The sequence below is a fragment of the Patagioenas fasciata genome, chromosome 2, assembly GCF_037038585.1.
Source record: "Patagioenas fasciata isolate bPatFas1 chromosome 2, bPatFas1.hap1, whole genome shotgun sequence".
NCBI classification, from domain to species: Eukaryota; Metazoa; Chordata; class Aves; order Columbiformes; family Columbidae; genus Patagioenas; species Patagioenas fasciata.
This window is the reverse complement of record NC_092521.1, coordinates 151,873,147-151,893,031: the sequence shown is the minus strand read 5'-3', so window position 1 is coordinate 151,893,031 and position 19,885 is coordinate 151,873,147. Positions and strand designations below refer to the sequence as shown.

General features: G+C 43.0%; 1 protein-coding gene across 1 annotated transcript; it reads right to left on the bottom strand.

Annotated features, from left to right (window-relative positions):
• Positions 1 to 3,525: 3,525 nt before the first annotated feature.
• On the bottom strand, positions 3,526 to 15,265 carry LOC136098843 (phthioceranic/hydroxyphthioceranic acid synthase-like). Its single transcript, XM_065832577.2, has 6 exons — positions 15,211 to 15,265; positions 13,347 to 13,500; positions 11,696 to 11,856; positions 9,753 to 9,956; positions 9,468 to 9,649; positions 3,526 to 9,181 (listed from the first exon to the last, which is right to left on the bottom strand). The coding sequence occupies exons 1-6, from the start codon at positions 15,263 to 15,265 to the stop codon at positions 3,623 to 3,625; spliced, it is 6,315 nt and encodes a 2,104-aa protein (XP_065688649.2). The 3' UTR covers positions 3,526 to 3,622.
• Positions 15,266 to 19,885: the final 4,620 nt, after the last annotated feature.

Sequence of the window (19,885 nt, the reverse complement as noted above, 5' to 3'; positions counted from 1 at the left end):
GCCCCCCAAACCAGATTATTCAATATAGATTTCAGTGACTTCAAAAAAGATTTTTGCCTTTGTTTCTAAATTCAGATGCACATTATTTAGCTGGAAAAGTTTCCATCCAAGTCCCGCTACTCAACAGCAATCAAAAAAAAGTCTGAATTTCTATGGAGAACATTCCCTAGAAATCTAAGTAGAGAGAAAGCATTTTTGCCAGAATTCTTAAATTTATTTACAAGTTTAAATGTTTTATACACTTCAATTTACATAGTAAGGAACTTGGTATTACAATTTATAACAATTTGCAGTGAATAAAAAGAAAACCAATACACAACATTAAAATTAACGTTTATTACTGCAAAAAGAGATGTCAAATATGCACACGAGGTCAAGGTTGGGTATAAAGCTGAGAGAAGCCGGGGCTGTTCTGTCTCTCTGTCCCTTTTGCTGTCGGTCGATCGGCTTCTTCTTGCCCACGGGGTTGGTGCTTTTGTGTTTCGGGCTCCAGCCGCGGTTCTGGGGGGGGCGGTTTGAGCGCGAGCTGCGGTGCGAGCCTTGCTCAGCGCTGCCGGCAGGGGGCGCTGCCGGGCGGGGCGCGCTGTGTGCCCGTCGCTTTTGGGGTTCTGTCATTACTTGCTCGTTCGGGTTCTTTTCTTCGCTATTCTGTTAAATGGTTCTCATCCCACCCCACGGGTTTTGCCCTTGTTTTCTGATTCTCCGCTCCATCCCACAGGGCGCGGGGGAAGGGTGAGCGAGCGGTACGTGGTTTTAGCTGCCGGCTGGAGCTAAACTACGACAGTCCTTCTTTGGCGAGCCAGGATTGGGATAACGCCAGAGCTGAGCAGAGTGTGTTAAAGTTTATTCTATTAGTTCAGTGGTCACGATGTTTTGTTGTTAGCCCACATGGCTGTGTCATCTGAATTCCTACTTGCCCCGTGTGTTTCCTATGGTGCTGTTTGGGACATTGGGGAAGATTAGGTTTATCATATTGCTGTCTTGTATGACATTCACCTATGAGAGCATGATTTAATTTCTTACATATCTTTATTGGTATTTTTATAAGCTATATTTCATTTCTTACATATCTTTATTGGTATTTTTATAAGCTATTGTTGCTATTTCCATACCTAGGTTGCCATCTCTCGGAACTGATTAGTAATTGCACCCAGTTTGTGGAGAAGACCGAGGAGTTGGGGAATTTTTTCCCCTTTCTTCACCTCCCTTTTTTCCTCCTGCTTCGGTGCAGCAGTGTTTGAGGATTTTGAACACCCCGGGGCTATTCAAGTTAGCATGCTCTTATTGCTATGTCTTCTGAATGTGTGTCAGGTCATATACAGAATTACAAAAGGCTGTGTTAAGTATATCACCCATAGATTTGTCCCAAGGCTGGATGGTCGTGGGTGGAACAACATGTGGGAAAACATGGGCAGGTATCTAGAGAATTTCTCACCTCCAACGATTTGGAGTTTCACTTCTGAACAACTGCAGGACCCTGATGACATGATAGAATATTTGAAAGGAAGATGCTCTGGCTAGTCCAAAGAAACATAACTTACTGCACTGTCCTGGGCCCTGGTCAGTATCTATCAAATACGGCTCAACACCAGGCGGTGCTCCCAGAGCAAAAAGGGGGTAACTAACCGACAGGCACTATGCCTACTCCCACCCTTGCACCAAATGCTGCAGCTGCTCAGAGCCCAGTGACAGGCACTGTGGCTGCTCAAACCCTAACAGCAGGTGCTACAGCTGAATCAGAGAACCAACCCGTGTCTGTATCAGTTGCCCCTCCCCAGAAGAAGAAATACACAAAGAAATCAGTTTGCTTGGTGAGGGAAGATGATAACCTGGCCCCATCACAAGAGCAGGAGGAGGAGGCAGAACCAGAGATAATCACCTGATCTCTGTCCCCAGGTGAGCTGCAAGATACACGAAAGGGGTGAGCACATTGCTGCTTGGCTGCTCCAATGCTGGGATAACGGGGCTGGTAGCGTGGAATTAGAGGGTAGGGAAGCTGAGCAACTACATTCCTTGTCTAGGGAAGGGGGTATTGACAAGGCGATTAGAAAAAAGACACAAACCCTCAGCCTCTGGAGGTGACTTCCGTCGGGTGTGAAGGAAAGGTACCCCTTCAAGGAAGAGGTTACCTGTCACCCAGGCAAGTGAACCACCATGGAGAAAGGTATCCAGTACCTGAGGGTTCTAGCTGTTCTGGAGGTGATTTATAATGACATCAATGATGACTATTTACCCACAGATCCCAATGAAATCCGGTGCACACAACCCATGTGGCAGAAGTTCCTGCAGAGTGCACCATCATCCTGTGCCAGCTCAGTGGCAGTAATGTCCTGGAAAGAAGGCGAGGGACAAATCGTGGATTAATTGGCTGGCCAGCTCCAGCGGTATGAGGGAAGTCTTATATTCCTGCCTGCGCGCCTGCATCTCAGCTGTGGAGAAACTGCCAGACGTGCTAGCTGAAAAATTATCCTGGGAGTTCCAGTGCTTTGAAGACAGGTTCCGCTCCCCACCTGTATGGCTTAGGGTCTCGGTTACTCGGAATGAGCATCTCTTCGATCAAGAGAGAGGATATAAAGGGTATACAAAACCAGGCACCCTGTGGCTTTTCCTGGGTGACCATGGAGAAGACATGAGGAGGTGGGATGGGCAACCTACCTCAGTCCTAGAGGCATGGGTACATGAGTAGAAAGGAAAGACAACTGCAAGAGGAGATTATGCCAGCAAACATGCTGCTCCAGTTTCCAGCAGGCAGTTCCCCAGACTGAGTAGAAGGATGTGGTTTTAGCTGCCAGCTGGGCCTGGGGCTAAGCTATGACAATGAGGAACAAAAAATTAAAACAAGACAAAGATACACTTTAAGTCTTGCTTTATAAACTTTTTTACGATTCTTGTTTATTTGGGCTCCCATAAAAGATGGTAAATTAATAAAGAAAACTAGTTGGTTTACTGTATGCTTTGCAAGTGGTAGATTTAAAATATTTTTGCAGACAAAAGAAAAAATTAAATTTCATTTTTTGAAAAGAAACCTTTGGAATTCATGATATCTAGAAGTCTTTCAAAAAGACACATGTATTTATACACATTTGATAATATGCAAAAAAAGAATAATACATTAGAATATTAAAATCACAGAAATGTTATGCACATATGCTACTTTACATGTCCATTAATAATTTAGAAATGAAAGCACATAATTTTCCTCAATACTTCAATACAATTTAAGTAATGCAATATGCATTGAATGTACAAATTTACCGAATTACAGTATATATGTATTAACCTTCCTATTTCCACTTTAAAATATTGAAAAATAAGGGCAAAAGTATTGAAAGTAACAAGTCAAACCATTGACTGAAATTCAAACAGCTAAAGCAATGGTAGAAGAACCTGGTGTAGGTTTTTCTGCGTTGACACAGAAGAATGCTTTCAGCATCGCCAGGTATTCTACCCTGGAACAGGCTCCCCAGGGAGGTGTCACGGCCCCAAGCCTGATGGTGTTCAAGAAGCATTTGGACAAAGCCCTCAGACACATGGTGTGAACTGTGGGGTTGTCACATGCAGGGACAAGAGTTGAACTCGATGATCCTTGTGGGTCCCTTCCAACTCAGGACATTCTATGATTTTAGAGCCAGCTCCCATTTTCTGCACTTTCAACCACAACATTTTTTTCATCAACTATTCCATTTGCATTGCTTTTTTCTTCTAGAAGAACTACTAAACTTGACAGAGTTGTGTGAGGATCAAGCAGTTTCAGAAGAGGTATGTCCACCTTCCTCTCTTGAAAGACACGGTTCTGAATTGTCATAGCTAACATAGAGTCTACACCCAATGATGAAAGTGGTGTATTCATGGTTAGTTCATCTGGGCTCAGTCTGGTGAGGTCACTCACCAGTGAGGTGATAAAGTCTTCGGATTTGATTAAGGCAGTATCCTGGACCTGAGTTACTTCAAAGGATTCAAGCTTGTTCCTGACTTCTTCAGACATAAGTGACTGAAAGCGACTTTTGAGTGAAATAATCTGAGCAAAAACATGATGATATAAAGTTTGAAAGTTTAATTTGACGACAGCTTGCTGTGGGTTATTTGTAAGTAAGCTCTTCCTCAGATACTCATGAATTTCATGCACTTGCAGAATGTCTATGCCCTTGGATTCCAGAATATTCTGAATATGGTTTTGATTGAGCAGTATGCCAAGGTTCAAAGCACCCCAGTTAATGGATTGGCCGGAAAGCCCACAGTTCCTCCTGTAGAGGCAGAAGACGTCCAAGAAGGAGTTTGCAGCTGCATAGTTTGCCTGGGTAGAATTTCCAAGAAAGGAAGTAACAGAGGAGTAGCACACAAAGTAGTCAAGCTCCTGGCCTCTGGTAGCCCAATGAAGATTTAGGGTCCCTGCTACTTTTGGGTTCAGCACTTTCTGAAAGTCAGCCAAGTTCAGAACTTCAAGACGGCCATCGTGTAAAACAACAGCACTTTGAAACACACCTTTGACTGGGCTCCCTGCAAAGATGTTTGTGATGGACTGGAAAGCATTCTCAACGTCCCTGGTTGAGGTAACATCACACTGCACAAACACTACTTTGCTCCCTTTATACTGCTGCTGCAAAGCATCCATCTCTTCTTGCTTCTCACGGCTTGGAATTTTCCTGGAGAGTATTGCAATACCCCCTCCTCCATTCTCAGCTATGAATTTCACTGTTTCAAAGCCAAGTCCAGTGAGCCCCCCGACTACTATATAAACAGCATTCTGCTTAAACAACTTCTTTTGGGATTCGTACAACGGTATATCTGAAAGCACTGTGATGTCCTTCTGCCTTCTCAGTACAGCAAGTGGGACGGATTTGCAGGTAAAATAGGACATCACCGAGTTCATTCTTTCAAAGTTCTCAGTCTGCTGAAAAACAGAACCTGATAGATGTCTAAACCGTTTCATATCCATGGACCTGATCCACGCATGCACAGTCTTGTGCAATTCCTTTAGAGATGCTTTCTGGAAAATGCTGGTAAGTGTAAGGATATGAAAGCTGATATTTTCATGATCAATGTCGCTGACATTCTGGATACATTCAGACTGGCGACTGCCACGCACTATCACCACATCTTTAAGAAAGTACATGTGGGCAAGGTCCTCCTGAGACAATCTGCTTACTGGAGGAAGAACAACAAGGGCATTGCATGATTTTATATACTCGAACTTATCAGGAGTGGGCCTTGCAAGTGCTGTTCTCCAGCCCATCTCTTCTGCTGATGCAGAAAGAACATGGCACAAAACTGATGATGGCTCTGTAGAAATAATACCCAGTGTTCTGCCATGTCTGCCCTTGGGTAACCTCTGATTTAAGATTTCCCACGCAATGATAAAGTATGACATACAGGGGACAATCTGAAAGCATGGGAATTTCTTTACATTGAAACAAGCTGTTCCTGGAATCCGAACTCTGGATGATGCAGCGGCTGGATAACATGAAACCACGTGATCTCCCACTTTAACTTTCTTCACATCAATGCCTGTTGCTGTTACCGTGCCACTGAAATCAAGAGCTAAAAGTCTGTGTTTGTCTACTGCTTGTGAATTCCAATACAGCGTATTGCCAAAATTATGACTAGAAACACTGATGGGAAAATAATCTTCTGAGTGGAGACATATTTTATCCAGTTGAATTTCAACACTCCACTTGTCAAGCTGAGTAGCAGGGCTGGTGGATAATTCAGCAGACAAATCTTTCGCTGTGTACGGATCAGAAGTGTGCAAAGTGAATGTTTCTGACTTCTGGAGAGATCTTACAGGTTGGCTGTGGTCCGAATCTACAAAAGGTGTGCGTCTGATTTCAGCCACGTAAGTTCTTCCTTGACTGATGCAAACTTCTGGATAGTCCACAACTTTGTACTTGACAAGAACATCTGCTAGCACTGAGATATCCAGGGAACTGGAAGAGCTGAGGTCAATCATCTGAAATGTGACGTCTGGAACTTCAACAACGCAAGTTCTGGTCATGCCATACAACCCAAACCCACAGTTAATGTGGTCTACGTGTCTTTCTGTTGTTCTGTAGGTGATTACTCTGACTAAACAGCGGCACGCTTTCTCTCTTAATGCCACAATAACTTGGCGATAGGCTTCACAACACTTTGCCAATTGGTCTACCACTTTGCTTGGGAAATCTCCATTTAACTTTTGAATTCCCCACAAAAACAGAATTTCATCATAATCCTCAACATCTGCTCTCATCTTATTCTGTGCATGGCCTTCCAATAGGGCTTCCCAGTCTTCATACATAACATACCTTGAATCAGGATGCAAATATTTTTTGAGCTGTTCAGCTATCCCAAATTTGTCAGCAAACACTAGGACTCTGGGCATAGTCCCCAGATGTCCAATCATCCGTGAAAGAGACACTTCTTTCCACTTGTTTTCAAACATGAACTCATTGTCCCTGGAAGATTCTTGCTTAATGAAAATGATGACAACATTCTTGAGTTCAGCCAAAACGGAGCCATGTTTGTCCATAAAGCATCCACAGACCTCTAGGTAGTTCCCAATGGATTTGCTTGTTCTCATGTATATCATCATTTCTTCCTCCAGTGGGCGGAGCACCACCAGGCTGCCTATCCCTGAAGGAAACCCTGCTCTGGACTGGAATGTCCTTGAGGTCACGACAGTGGTCATTTGCAGAAAACAGTCGAGCAGCACTGGATGGATATGGTAATTGTACATCTCTCTGATGGTCTCCTTGCTCACCATTATGCTTGTTATAGCTTCCTTTAGTTCCTGGCAATAATGCACATCACTGAGCTGCCTGAATATGGAGCCATACTGAAAGCCAACACGAGACAGTGCTTCATAAACTGCCTCTCTGCTAACCACTGACCGGCATCTTCGATAAATGTCTTGGCAGGAGATGCTGCTTTCTTCCACCACAGCTTCAGGCCCCTTTGTAACTTGGCCTGCAGCATAAACTGCGTTGGAGGAAGAGAGTATCTCAAAGGCTGTCACTGCTTTTTGCGGACTCAACTTGATTCTCAGGACTTGGGAACTCTCTGTGAGAACACATGGTGCGGAAAAACTGATACTCATCCGGCAAGCACTCAGAGGCACTCTAGGTCTTGAGCTGCTCATCACAGAGGCCAGACCAAGCTCCACATAAAAAGCACCAGGGACTAAGGCCACACCATTGTTCTTGTGCTCGTATAAGTATGATGTCGTGTTCTGAGACAGCAGGCAGCCAAACTCCGTGTCGTCACTGTTTATGTCATAAATCAAAGGATGACTGCAGCTGACACCTCTTTGGTTTGCTTGTTGGTGGATATCCAGACGGGCCATGAGTTTTTTGCGATCAAATTGATACCGTGGAATGGTCACTGGAGCACTTTGATACCCATTATAAAAGTGCTGCCAGTTGGGATTGTATCCCAGTTCAAACAGATTTCCTACCAGCGTGAAGAGTGTCTGATACTCTGCATCAGTTTGCAAAGAGGAGAACACTTTGGTGCCTTTTCCTAGAGATTCCATTATGCTTCGTTGCAATGCTCGGTGAGGACTTATTTCCACAAAAACCACATTTTCCCTGTCTCTAGCTGCCGTTTTGATGGCTTGAGAGAAAGCAACAGGCTCACGAGTATGCCGAGCCCAGAATGTGCCCTGAGAATAGTCATTTTCAGAAGCAGCCACCCCAGTCAGAGTTGAAATCACTTCAGTTTCCCCCTTCTGTTTCTCTAAAGGCTGTATGCTGTCTTCCAACTCCCCAAGTATCATATCCATGCTGGGGCTGTGGTATGCAGCTGGGACATTTAAAACATGAAGAAAGATGTTTCTCTGGCTGAAAACTTGAGCTAAATCTCTCTGCACAGCATCCACAGAGTCTGAATTTCCCGACAACGTGCAGGAAACTGGGCTGTTGAAAGCTGCAATGCACACCTTTCCCGAGTAGCGATGCAAATGTTCAGCGATCTCTTGAACGGGGATGTTTCCAACCACCAACATTCTCCCGCCGGGAGTCTTCGCCTGCAGCCTGCTCCGGTGATAAATCACTTTGACTGCATCTGCCAGGGACAGGTACCCAGCAAAATGTGCTGCAGCAACCTCCCCTACCGAGTGGCCAACAACAGCAACTGGTTTAATGCCCCAGTATTTCAGAAGGGCAGTTAAGGCAACTTGCAGGGTAAAAAGCAAAGGCTGGGAAAGCTCTGGATTCAACAAATCCTTTGGGCTGTGGCCTCTTGCTGGCAGGAGACTGATGGGAGCGTGTTTCTGAAAAAGTGCTTCTATTTCCTTGCACTTGTCTCTGAACACTGGCTCTGAGCTCAGCAGTACCTCACTGAAGTCCTTCAGCGTTACGCCGTTGCCACAGAACACAAACACCAGCTGTGGTTCCACCTTTGACGTGGCAAGTTCAGTGCTCGCTGCCGACATAATCTCTTGCTGCAAGTGTCGCACAGATTTTGTGACAAACGCTTTTCGGTACCTGCAGTTGGCATGGCTTCTTCTGCAGGCAGACGTATAGGCCAGGCTGGGGAGAGTTATAGAGTTTCTTGTGCTCAGCTGGTCAGCTGTATCAGCCATTGTCATCTGAAGGGACTTACTTGATGCTGCTGACAGCAGAACTAATTCAAGGGGCCTCTTAAAGGCAGGAAGAGGCTCTGGCTGCTTAACCTGCCTGACTACGATATGCGCATTGGTTCCTCCAAAGCCAAAGCAGTTGATGCCAGCTACTCTTCCATACTCACTGGATTCTTCCCAGGGCTCTACAGCTGTGGGAATTGCGAGATTTAATTTCTCTGTATCGATGCTGCTCATCTCCTTTGAGTAATGCAAGGATGGCACAATCTTTCCATGGTGCATCATCAGAAGCACTTTGATTAACCCTGCTGCTCCAGCAGCTGACTCCGTGTGGCCAATATTTCCCTTCACTGAACCAATTTTCAGAATGGAAACTTGGGAAGACCTGTTTTTACAAATGACGTTACCTAGGCTTTCAGCTTCGGTAGGGTCTCCAGCGGCAGTTCCCGTACCGTGAGCTTCAACGTACTGCACAACTGAGGGATCAACATGAGTTTCATAAATACTGCGCAGTAACTTCTCTTGCTCTGTTCGAGACGGTCTTGTGATTGGAGTAATGGACCTACCATTCTGATTTACTGCACTGATGTGTATAACACCCCAGATTTTGCAATAGTCTTCCTTTGCCTGTTTCATAAAAAGGTAAAATTATCTTTAGTAACCTGATGCTTTTTCTGTATAGGAGAAAACAAAGCAACAATACGCAGAACAAGACTGACTATAATGCTGACTTTTAAATGCATGATCCCTTTCTCATGCTAGGGGAAGTGCACCAATGCTTAATGCTTAATAAACGCTTTGTTAATGTTCAACTTGAACTGGAAAATTATTTCTGGAGTAATTATTAGAACTGGAGACACAAATTCAGGCCAGCAACCAGTCTTATTTTAGGCTGCCTCACAAGCAATCTTACCTTTTTCAGTGGTTTGAGGAAAACAACACCACAACCTTCTCCCCTTCCATAGCCATCTGCCTTTTTGGAGAAGGGTTTGCTTATTCCCTCTGGAGAGATCATTTTTGCTTTACTGAGAGACACAAAGGTGCGGGGATCTATTATGCAGTTCACTCCACCACAGATTGCTGCCTCACAGTCTCCTGGAGTGAAATAGAAACATGCTCATGCTGAGATGTCTAAGATGACAAACAGAAACAGTACCAATCCTTATTTCTTTCTGCAGCGTCTCTTCAGTCCCATTACCTGATTTAATTGCTCGCCAGGCATAGTGCAGGGCAAAAAGAAAAGACGAACACGCCGTGTCAATAGCCAGTGATGGTCCAGTCAGATTAAATGTGAATGAGACCCTGTTAGCAGCAATGCTCATGGCTGTTCCGGTACCATCATAATGATTTATTTCACTTACTGCTCTGCTTGTTACGATTTCATAGTCTCGATTCATAAGACCTGTAAAAATATCAAATACGTGTCACATGAACCCGAGCAAAGAAAGGGATGTACAGCTCTGAATGTGCCAGCGTGCAACCCTTGAAATTCCTACCTGCACAGTAAGTGACAGCCCTTTCCCAATGGCTGAGCTCACTGTATGATGCAGTTAAGCTCTGTGTAGCCTGCTTAGACCCCTCTATCTCAGTCTGAGAGTTTTTGGTTTCACAATGGGAATATGTATTAAGAAGTTCCAATGAGAGTAGCAGGGATATAAATGTAGAGGACATTACCTTCAATTCCTCAGCTGTTCCAAGTTAAAGGCCACAGCACAAGCCACATCCAGTGCTTTTTATTTATCTTTGGTTTGGTCGCTGTGATCCAGTAAGACAGAAATAGAAGAGAATAACAGGGTCTGTGAGAGGAGTTGTGTTCTCTTTCTGAGAACACATGCTTGAAATATGGTGGATACCCAAGTCCATGGGCATGTGTGAGAAATGAAGTACATCTACTTGGAAAGCAAGGAATAGCCTGATCTGTGAAAGAGGAGCATGTGTCAGACTAAAAGTTATTCTAAAGAGTTTACCCCTGTAGTTACATTAGCCAACTCCTCTTAAAAGAGACAATTACACCAGCAAAAATGTGCTGTTATTTTAGCTCCTGGGCAAAATACAGTGGGATGGGACGGGACGGGACGGGACGGGACGGGACGGGACGGGACGGAACGGAACGGAACAGAAGAGAATAGAATAGGATAGGATAGGATAGGATAGGATAGGATAGGATAGGATAGGATAGGATAGGATAGAATAGAATAGAATAGAATAGAATAGAATAGAATAGAATAGAATAGAATAGAATAGAATAGAAAGAATAGAATAATTCAGTTGGAAGGGACCTACAATGATCATCTAGTCCAACTGCCTGACTAATTCAGGGCTCACCAAAAGTTGAAGCACATTATTAAGGACATTGTCCAAGGGTCTCTTAAACAATGACATGCGTGGGGCATCAACCACATCTCTAGGGAACCTGTTCCAGTGTTTAACCAGTCTCTCTGTAAATATTAATAAATGCTTCTTGGCATTGAGTCTGAACCTCCCCTGGCGCAGCTTTGAACCATTCCCACATGTCCTGTCGCTGGATACCAGGGAGAAGAGCTCGGCGCCTCCCTCTCCTCTTCCCCTCCTCAGGAAGCTGTAGAGAGCGAAGTTCACCCCTCAGCCTCCATCTCTCCAAACTGGACAGACCCAGAGACCTCAGCCGCTCCGCACAGGACATTCCTTGCAGCCCTGTCACCAGCTTTGTTGCCCTCCTCTGGATGCCTCCTTTTTAAATTGTGGGGCCCAGAGCTGCACACAGTACCTTGGCAGCACACTAATATCTGCATGAGGATTTCTGCCACTTTAAAAGGATCTGAACCCCCACAAAACCTCAACCAGTGTTATATCAGAAAACAGTACACTGGACAAAAGTGTAGGCCTGGCTTGAAGCATCATTCCTTGGAAGGGTTGCATAGGGTAGACAGTTTAACTGTTTCCTGCTTCAACTTCAGTGACTGAAGACACTAAGAGGAGCAACTAAAATAGATATATGAATCATTTAACGAACTCCTAGAGCAGCAAAAAAATAACCTGTCGTGTCATAGCACAGCAGCCTTAGATCTCCAGTGCTAGATAGATATGTAAAGCTTATGAGGGAGTGCTTCAGCTTTTGTGAGGTTGAAGTGTCCTTTCTTTACCGTGAAATCTTCATCTTACCAATAAAAACACCTGTTTTGGTGCCACTGACAGCTTCTACAGGGACTCCTGCATCCTCCAGGGCTTTGTATGTGCATTCTATCAGTAACTTCTGTTGTGGATCCATACATTCAGCTTCTGTATTATTAATCCCAAACAGGTGGTTGTCAAATGTATTAAACCTAAAATACACAGACCAGAAAATTCTACAACATGTATACAACATATATTTACTTCTAGACTCAAAGTACACCATTTTTTTTGCAATTTCATTAAAAGCAGAGCAGAAACTGATGCTTAGGCCTCAGTTGCCATTTATGAAATTCAGAATCAAAAGGTTATAGGCCAAAGATGTTTTACGTTCCACCACAAAGGATGTATGCTTACAATTATTCTGCATTTCAGAGTTATAAGCCCGCTCCTAGAATCTCGTATTCACATGGTTATTCCACTAGTACCAACAGGACTCCTCAGATTATGAAAATTTGCAGATGAGACTTCCTCTGTGGAAATGTGGTCTTAGTCATCAAGTCTTTTAAAAATATCATCTTCTGAATTATTTTAAGGCTGTATGGGCCAATGGCTTTACAATTTAAAATCGTTAAGTGGAGCATAAGCTCAGATACTTCACAGAGATACCCACACTTTTCAAATAATAAACTTAAAATATTTCATGTGTGCGTTTGTCTTTAAAAAAATCTTCAAAGTATGGCCACAGTTACAAATGAACCAGTCCAAGCTTAATCTTGTATCCCAAGATGAGATTTTTACGCCCTTCTGTCATTTCTTGATTTCAGTGGAGAATTCAATATCTAAAATGGGACTAATCACTGAAGCAATTCTGGGTCCTACAATTCAGACCTGCTAAGTATTAATCTCAGGGGACAATAAGATTGCTTCTGTGCATTTGAACTTGTCATCTGAATAGAGGTCTACAGCCTGAGGATTTATGGTGAATGTGGACTTCAAATAAAAGACACCTATGTTGATCTTACTGTGATTTGCTCGTCTTATAATTGTGATTTGCATTAGTCACAGCCCTATACACTTATAATTGTGATTTGCATTAGTCACAGCCCTATACAGCTGTACTCATATCTCCCATATCCCATATCTTCGCCTGATACTTGTGCATACATAATCCGTCAGAATGTAAAGGAGTGACTCAGAATAAATAAAATGTTTATTAGTTAAAGGCATGGGAGTATAAGCCTAGAGAAAAGCAAAATCACTGTGAAATTATGAATAGTTAAGTTTTACAAGCACACCTAACACTTAAATTATGCACAAGATCCCCTTCCTGACTATCTAGCAAAACCTGATCTCTCTATTTTGTCTCTAAATTGTCACACCTGCACGCGAACTAGAGCTACTTGTTATCTCAACCAATGGTGTGTATGTACATACTAGTTTGATTATGTAATCGAAGGTCATATGTGTTCTCAGCCATGTACATATGTGCTTAACATGGCCTGTGACTAAAATTGCTCATCGATGTCACACACCAGAAATTCCCGCAGTTTGACAACTGCGTGTTCATCATGCGACATAACGGAAGCCGGTTCCTCGGTGACATTTATAAGCTCTCCCTTTGGCTTGCACCCTCTGAAAGACTGGACACACTGGTCTAAGCACAAAAAGAATCAGCGGCACGGCAGAGTATTGGACTCACTCATCGAGAAGAGCAGCTCGTGTTGTACATATTTTTCCTGGCTTGTTATCATCTGGATCATACCACTCCTTGGCATTAAATCTCTCGGGGGGGATTTCTACTGTGCAGTTTTTGCCTTCCTCCAGGACTTTCCAGAAATTGTCAATTCCATCGCCTGTTGTACAAAGGTTTCAAGTAGATTAAATTATACGCTCCCCCTCCCCATGCTGCATCAGAAACACACAGTTACAAGGAACTCCCATGTATAAATCTAGGTTGTAAAAGGAGAATCACCAGAGAAAGAAAATATCTTCTTTGGTAAGAGGAAAATGGAAAGGCGTGATTGATCCCCTCGCTGCTTGCCTAAAAGCAAAGGAACTCCACAAAATCCTTAATCTTCTGCTGCCTCTGTTTCCATGCCATGTCACTGCATCCACTACACATCTGCATCATGCCCTTAATGACCACACAGATGTGATGAGGTCTTTCTGTACCCGTACAGCAGCACTCCTCAGGCAGCTCCACTGGCTGCAAAAGGTCAGCTCTGGATACTCACTCTTTGAAGACAGACTGAGCTTACAAATACCAGGAAAATGCCAGAGGCATTGTCCTTTGTCCCTAACACTAAAAGGACATCTAAATCAAAAATAAAGCTATGTCTATATTCTCTGTTGACACAGTGCAACAGCTCACCACTGGAGTGTCAGGGTCTTTGTCCTTGCTGGTTGAGATCCAGAGCTCCAGCTCCAAGAAGTGACGATATGTCTACACCCTCTTCTTAGCCCTGAAAGCAACTAACATGGCATCCACAAGTGGCCCACATTCCTCCAACACACGGCTTGCACCAAATCAGTGTTCAATGCTCAGGCACGAGCCTGCTGCTACATACTTCCTAGCACTTCACTACATTCAGAACCGTTCATGTTTGCTCAGTTAGCTGTGGCCCACACAGCTATCGCTGTGCCACATAAATCTACTGAATCTTGGAATTAATGAAGCCAGGAACTGAAATGTGGTGAGGGCAAGAAAGAACACAAGAAAAGGGAGAGACCAACATGGTCACCTTTAGGGCTGAACACCGACTTCCAAGGACAGAACTGTATTCCACTCCCTGGATTACTTCTGCATTTTTTAAATCAGAATCTACCTAATGTAAAGAGTACGGACAGTTTAAAGGCAGCAGCCAGAATCTAGAAAGCTCTCACAGCTCTCTAAACATCGCCACCCATCTAATCTCAATCAACCATCTAATCTCAAAATATAAAGTTAACCGTCACTTTCATAGGGCCTAATTGTAACTAAGATTGTAAATATGAGGCTGCTGTCTTTTATCATGGCAAGCAATATCTGTTCTTTACTGAAGTCGGCTTCTCATCTTGTACAAGAGGCAGTATTCAGGTGTGTATATCAGAGCTGTATTTATTTAGCTCTGCTCTCTTCCGGGAGCTTTCAAGGTGATTACTGTAATAAAGCAGGAAGCTTGCTTTTAGTAAGACTCAATCTATTTATCCTACAAGCAGAGCTGGTGATCTGTCCTGTCCCTAGAGATGCACAGTCCTGCAATCACGCGCAATCGTCCAGCCAGTGCGTGGGCAGAAACCTCAAACCATCCCAGACCCATCCAGTTCATTTGTATGAGTTCCACGCGTGCACCCCAACGCCCTGCCCACAGCCAGCACCACAGGTTTGTCTGTCAGTGCACAAATTGGAACCCATTAGTTACCACCATAGCATGACCTTTTAAAAAGATCCTACAGGTAGCAAGGCAATGAATTCTACAAAAGTAAGAGAGGAATGTGTGGTTTTCCTCCACCTCACCATGAAGGAGTGACTGTGCTTTTCAACAGTCACTCAGCAGCCTGCTTTGCTTTTACCCAAAACTTACCTCCAGGGAAGTTGCATCCTATTCCCACAATAGCAATTTCATCTCCGGTCTCCATCTTCATCTCCTGGGCTGCACAATACAGATATAAGTGTCAGCCAGTTGAAAAAGTTATGCATTTATCATTAAATAAATATTAGGTTAAAACGTCAACTTCCCACAAACACATCTTGAATGCTCTATTGCTGGATGTGATGAGAAATGACACTCCCACAGGTGGCAGGAGCTGTGCGGTCTTTTTCTTGTTGTCTTGACTTTTAGAGGAAAATCCCTGACTAATTCCTCTGACTCCCTCATTCACAAACGCTCCTTTTTACTGTCAAGCTCTGCTACTGCTGCCACCAGCTGATCTGCTCTTGAGCCTCTTCCTAGATCAAGCCTGCTTCTCTTCTTCCCTATAGAAGTAACTTGTGCATTGACCAAGACACATGCTCAGCTCCATCATCTTTATCCTATTCATAAACCAGATCTCCCAAAAGGAGTCTGCAAATTACCAGTTAAAATCAGACCATGTAAACAGGCAACAGACAATCAAGTACCTGAAGGAAGAAAAGATGCGTCTTCCACATGCTGGAAAAGTTCCTGGAAGAAAAACCTTATTCCGAGCTCAGCTTTGCTGCAGCCCCAGGTTGCTTAGCTATTGAAATCAGAGAGTGCTGGGAGTATCTGGAAATTTCTGCTGTGCCAGGAGAAAAAAACTTCTGCTGTGCTGCGGCCCAAAGTGCAAGACATGATTATGTTCTCCTGCCCCATATACAGACAAGTTGCGTAAACATGGCAGAGGGTTCTGAACAGGTACAGCTAGGGAGCAATTCCTCTGAAAATTCCCAGTTCACTGGGCTGGATTTGGCCGGGATGCAGTTAAATTTCTTCACAGTACATTGTAAGGGGCCATGTTTTGGCTTTGTGCTGAAAATAGTGTTGAAAACACACTGATGTTTGTGATTACTGACCAATGTCCCTTCTGACATTACGATGGTCTGACAACAGTCAACACCTTTTAGGATTTGACCACAATAAAGAACTATCTCTCTGTGCCAGATTTCTGGAGTCGGCAAATAGAATAGATTTGGCCCAGCTGTGCCCATCATAATCTGAAATTGCAGAGCTCAATTCCTACTGCCATGACAAAGCTAAACAGTTGGTTTATTTTACGACTGGTAAGACTCACAATACAGCCAGTGACATGCACCAGCACAGAGCTCTGCACTTTAAGACAGAAGAGAGATGGGTAAGCAAAATGCTGCATGTGGCCTTTAGATATGCAATAAAGGGGAAGATCTGGGTGCCTCCCTGTTTGTTTTTAGCTTGGCAGTCACCCTGCAGTGGGTGGTCAAGGGGTCTCGGGCAAAATATGCAGCAGTTCAGCAAGTTTGGCTTTTGGCTTGTTAAATGAATGTTCTTGACCCAAGGTTTTCAGTAGCACAGACTCAGACGCTTAAAAAAAACAGTTGATTTGTTTGGATGGCACAGAAGGAAAACAGCTTGAGCTGAGTGCCTCTGGGGCAGGGACACCCAGACAAAAGCGATTTGTGCTTATAAGCTCTCACAATCTATGCACAATCTAAGTTATTCAAACAAACCAATATATTTAAAAGAATAGAATATGATTTTAAGTTATTTTTATTATATTTATTCAGCAACAGCTTTGCTTATAGCTTAGTTTCCCCAGAGTGTCAACAATTCATGGGTAATTCTCTGTCCCAGTCTGTGGTGGGACTTTTTCTGGGCCGTGGTTATGAGTGTGACAGAGGCTGGACTGAAGACAAGCACTCTTCCTGCTGCACTAGGAAAACACAAAGAAATCACATTGTGTTGCCTTGAAGACCTGGGTCTGACCTATGTTAAAAGCTTCTCTTTGAAGGTAAAGTGGTACCACTTTCGTTTACAATTCTATGGGGCATAGCCTTACAAAGCATTCATAACATTTAGTGTTGATACAGATAGATTTAAAGTGCAAAATGTTGTAAACTTACAATTGCTCCTGACCATAATACAGACCTTATACCAAAGTCACATACAATACAAGAGCTTCCCAACAAGTTAGAAATGTGATCACAGAATCAGAGAATGGTTGGCGTTGAAGCAACCTCTGAAGTTCACCTATTCAAACCACCTGCATATCAGGTTCACCAGAGCAGATCACACAGGAATTGTCCAGGCAGGTTTTGAATATCTCCAGAGATGAGACTCCACAGTCTCTCTGGGCAGCCTGTTCCAGTGCTCTGGCACCCCCAAGGTAAAGAAGTTTCTCCTCATATTCAGATGGAACCTCCTATGCTTCAGTCTGTGCCCATTGTCCCTCATCCTATCATTGGGCATCACTGAAAGGAGTCTGGGCCCATCCTCTTGACACCCACCCTTGGGATATTTATGAGCATAAATTAGAGCCCCTCTCAGCCTTCTCTTCTCCAGGTTGAACATACTCAGCTCTCTCAGTCTCCCCTCATAAGAAAAATGCACCAGACCCCTAATCATCTTTGTAGCTCTCTGTTGGATTCCCTACAGTAATTTCTTGTCCTTCTTAAACTGGGGAGCCCAGTACTGGACGCAGTACTCCAGATGTCACCTCACTGGGTCAGAGTAGTGGGGAGGTACAACCTTCTTGGCCAATCAAGGTAGTTGATTATTTTCCCATATTATACTGAAACATTGAGCAAAGTTCATACAATTTATGATCTCTTCTGAAGGCTGTACAAAATGTTCAAAGTATGTTGATGAAGGTTCAAATAATTTATTATTTCTTATAAAAGCTGTAAAAAACGCTCAGAGTATATTGACCAAAGTTCAAAAGAAACACAGAAAATTAGCCTAAGGCCAATCACGACCTAATCTTTACCATCCAGATATTTTCCTGAATACAGACAAAAACAAAGAAAAAAAAAGTCCCTTTGATACTCCAAACTCACAGAGAAAATTGCATTCAGAGACAAATATCATGATGTTGCTCCAAATGAAAGCAAAAAGAAGATGCTGTACACTTGACCCAATATCCATCCCCCTAAAGAAGGATGAAGGATGGATGCCTCAGCAGGGCACTCCCCACCAGGTTATGTTATCTTGTGTATTGTGCATGACAAGAACTTTCTGAGAAGAGCAGTCACAAAGCTGAGAAAGGAAGACAGATAATTACAGATGTTCAAGGAGGCTCTGGGAGAAGAACAATCATGTATTGCTGTGCCAAAACTAATTACTACTTCGGTCTGCCTGCCTGTTGTGGTTCTGTTCCACATCAAAATACAGTCATCCCCAATAAGGAAGAATAGCTGGGTTCATTAGTCTTTAATTATTTTTTTTTTTTTAAACTCAGCTCCTTCACATTAATGTGTGAGACCTCAAAGGGATTTGAAAGAGAATAATAGAATTCTAGAATTATTTGGGTTGGAAGGGACCTTCAAGATCATCTAGTCCACCCCCGTGCAATGAGCAGGGACATCTTCAACAGCCATTCACATAACTGGCCTTTCAGCTCATTTGCAGCTTCACAGGGAAAGATTTGTGTTGTGAAGCAACTGAAAACCAGAATTTTTTCAACAAATTAGGTGGCAAAGAAAAAAAAATGTCTGGAATGATGCTAAATACCTCAGCATAGAATTTAAAGTTTTTTTTTTTCCTTAATTCTGGGAAAAGAACTTGTGAGATAAAAATCAGTTGAATTCATTAGAACTCACTAGGATGCCCACCTCAGAACCCTTCAGTCCTCCTGGTCTTGCTTCAGCCCACAAAAAGGAGAAGATATGGGGGGATTTTTCACAGTGGTGATAGATTCTCATCTCACTGACGCCATGGCAGGTCCCAAAGATCCCTTCTCAGTTATTGACTGATGGCAGTGAAGCAGGGATGAGGCTGTTTTACAGCCCCACGCATCATTCCAACATTCATAGTTACAATTTCTTGGAGGTTTGCTTTGAAATATGAAATTTAGAATGACTGCTCAGATTCACACTTTGAAAAATTTACTTCATGGTTTCATTAACTGAGACAGATAAAGTTAAAAGGCCACATAGCAAAAAGAAGGAGACTACAATCTGGTTCTCTAGGAGTAAATTCTGTTTTACAAACAACATAAATTCTAAAATGCTATGAAATTGCTTTCTTTTAGTTCTGTAAAAATTGTCTGATTCCTCTGTTTTTTCTATTTCACATTTTAATTTCATTGCTGACATAAAGCTGCAAAACCCAACATAGATATTCTTATCACAAAGGTACTTCTAAGCATTGTTCCTAAGTTAGCACTTTAATAGCATATAACAGAAAAATAAGGACCTTCCAATTATAATATCAAATATACCTTTGGCAGCTATAGAGTTATTCAGTGAGCTACAACTCTTACCTTATGTCATCCCAGCAGGATGTACTAACACGCTGAGTCTTTTGAAGCAATTTATATAGGATACCGTGAGGTTTCTTAATCAAATATCCATGCTAAAAGGGGATGACTCAGTGGCCCTGACTAAAGTTCAAAACTCCTTCCCAGAAGCAGTAAATTTGTGATAAAATTGAGTTTTACGCCAGGCCAATAGTAAAATCTCCATCTTATCTAACTTACAGTTTGAGATATCTTCATATTAAACAGCCCATACAAATTTTATGACCTTAAGATTATTATTTAAAATACTCTGTCTTTAAACAACTCAACTTGATTTGCTCTTAATATCAAGAAATCTTAACTAACATG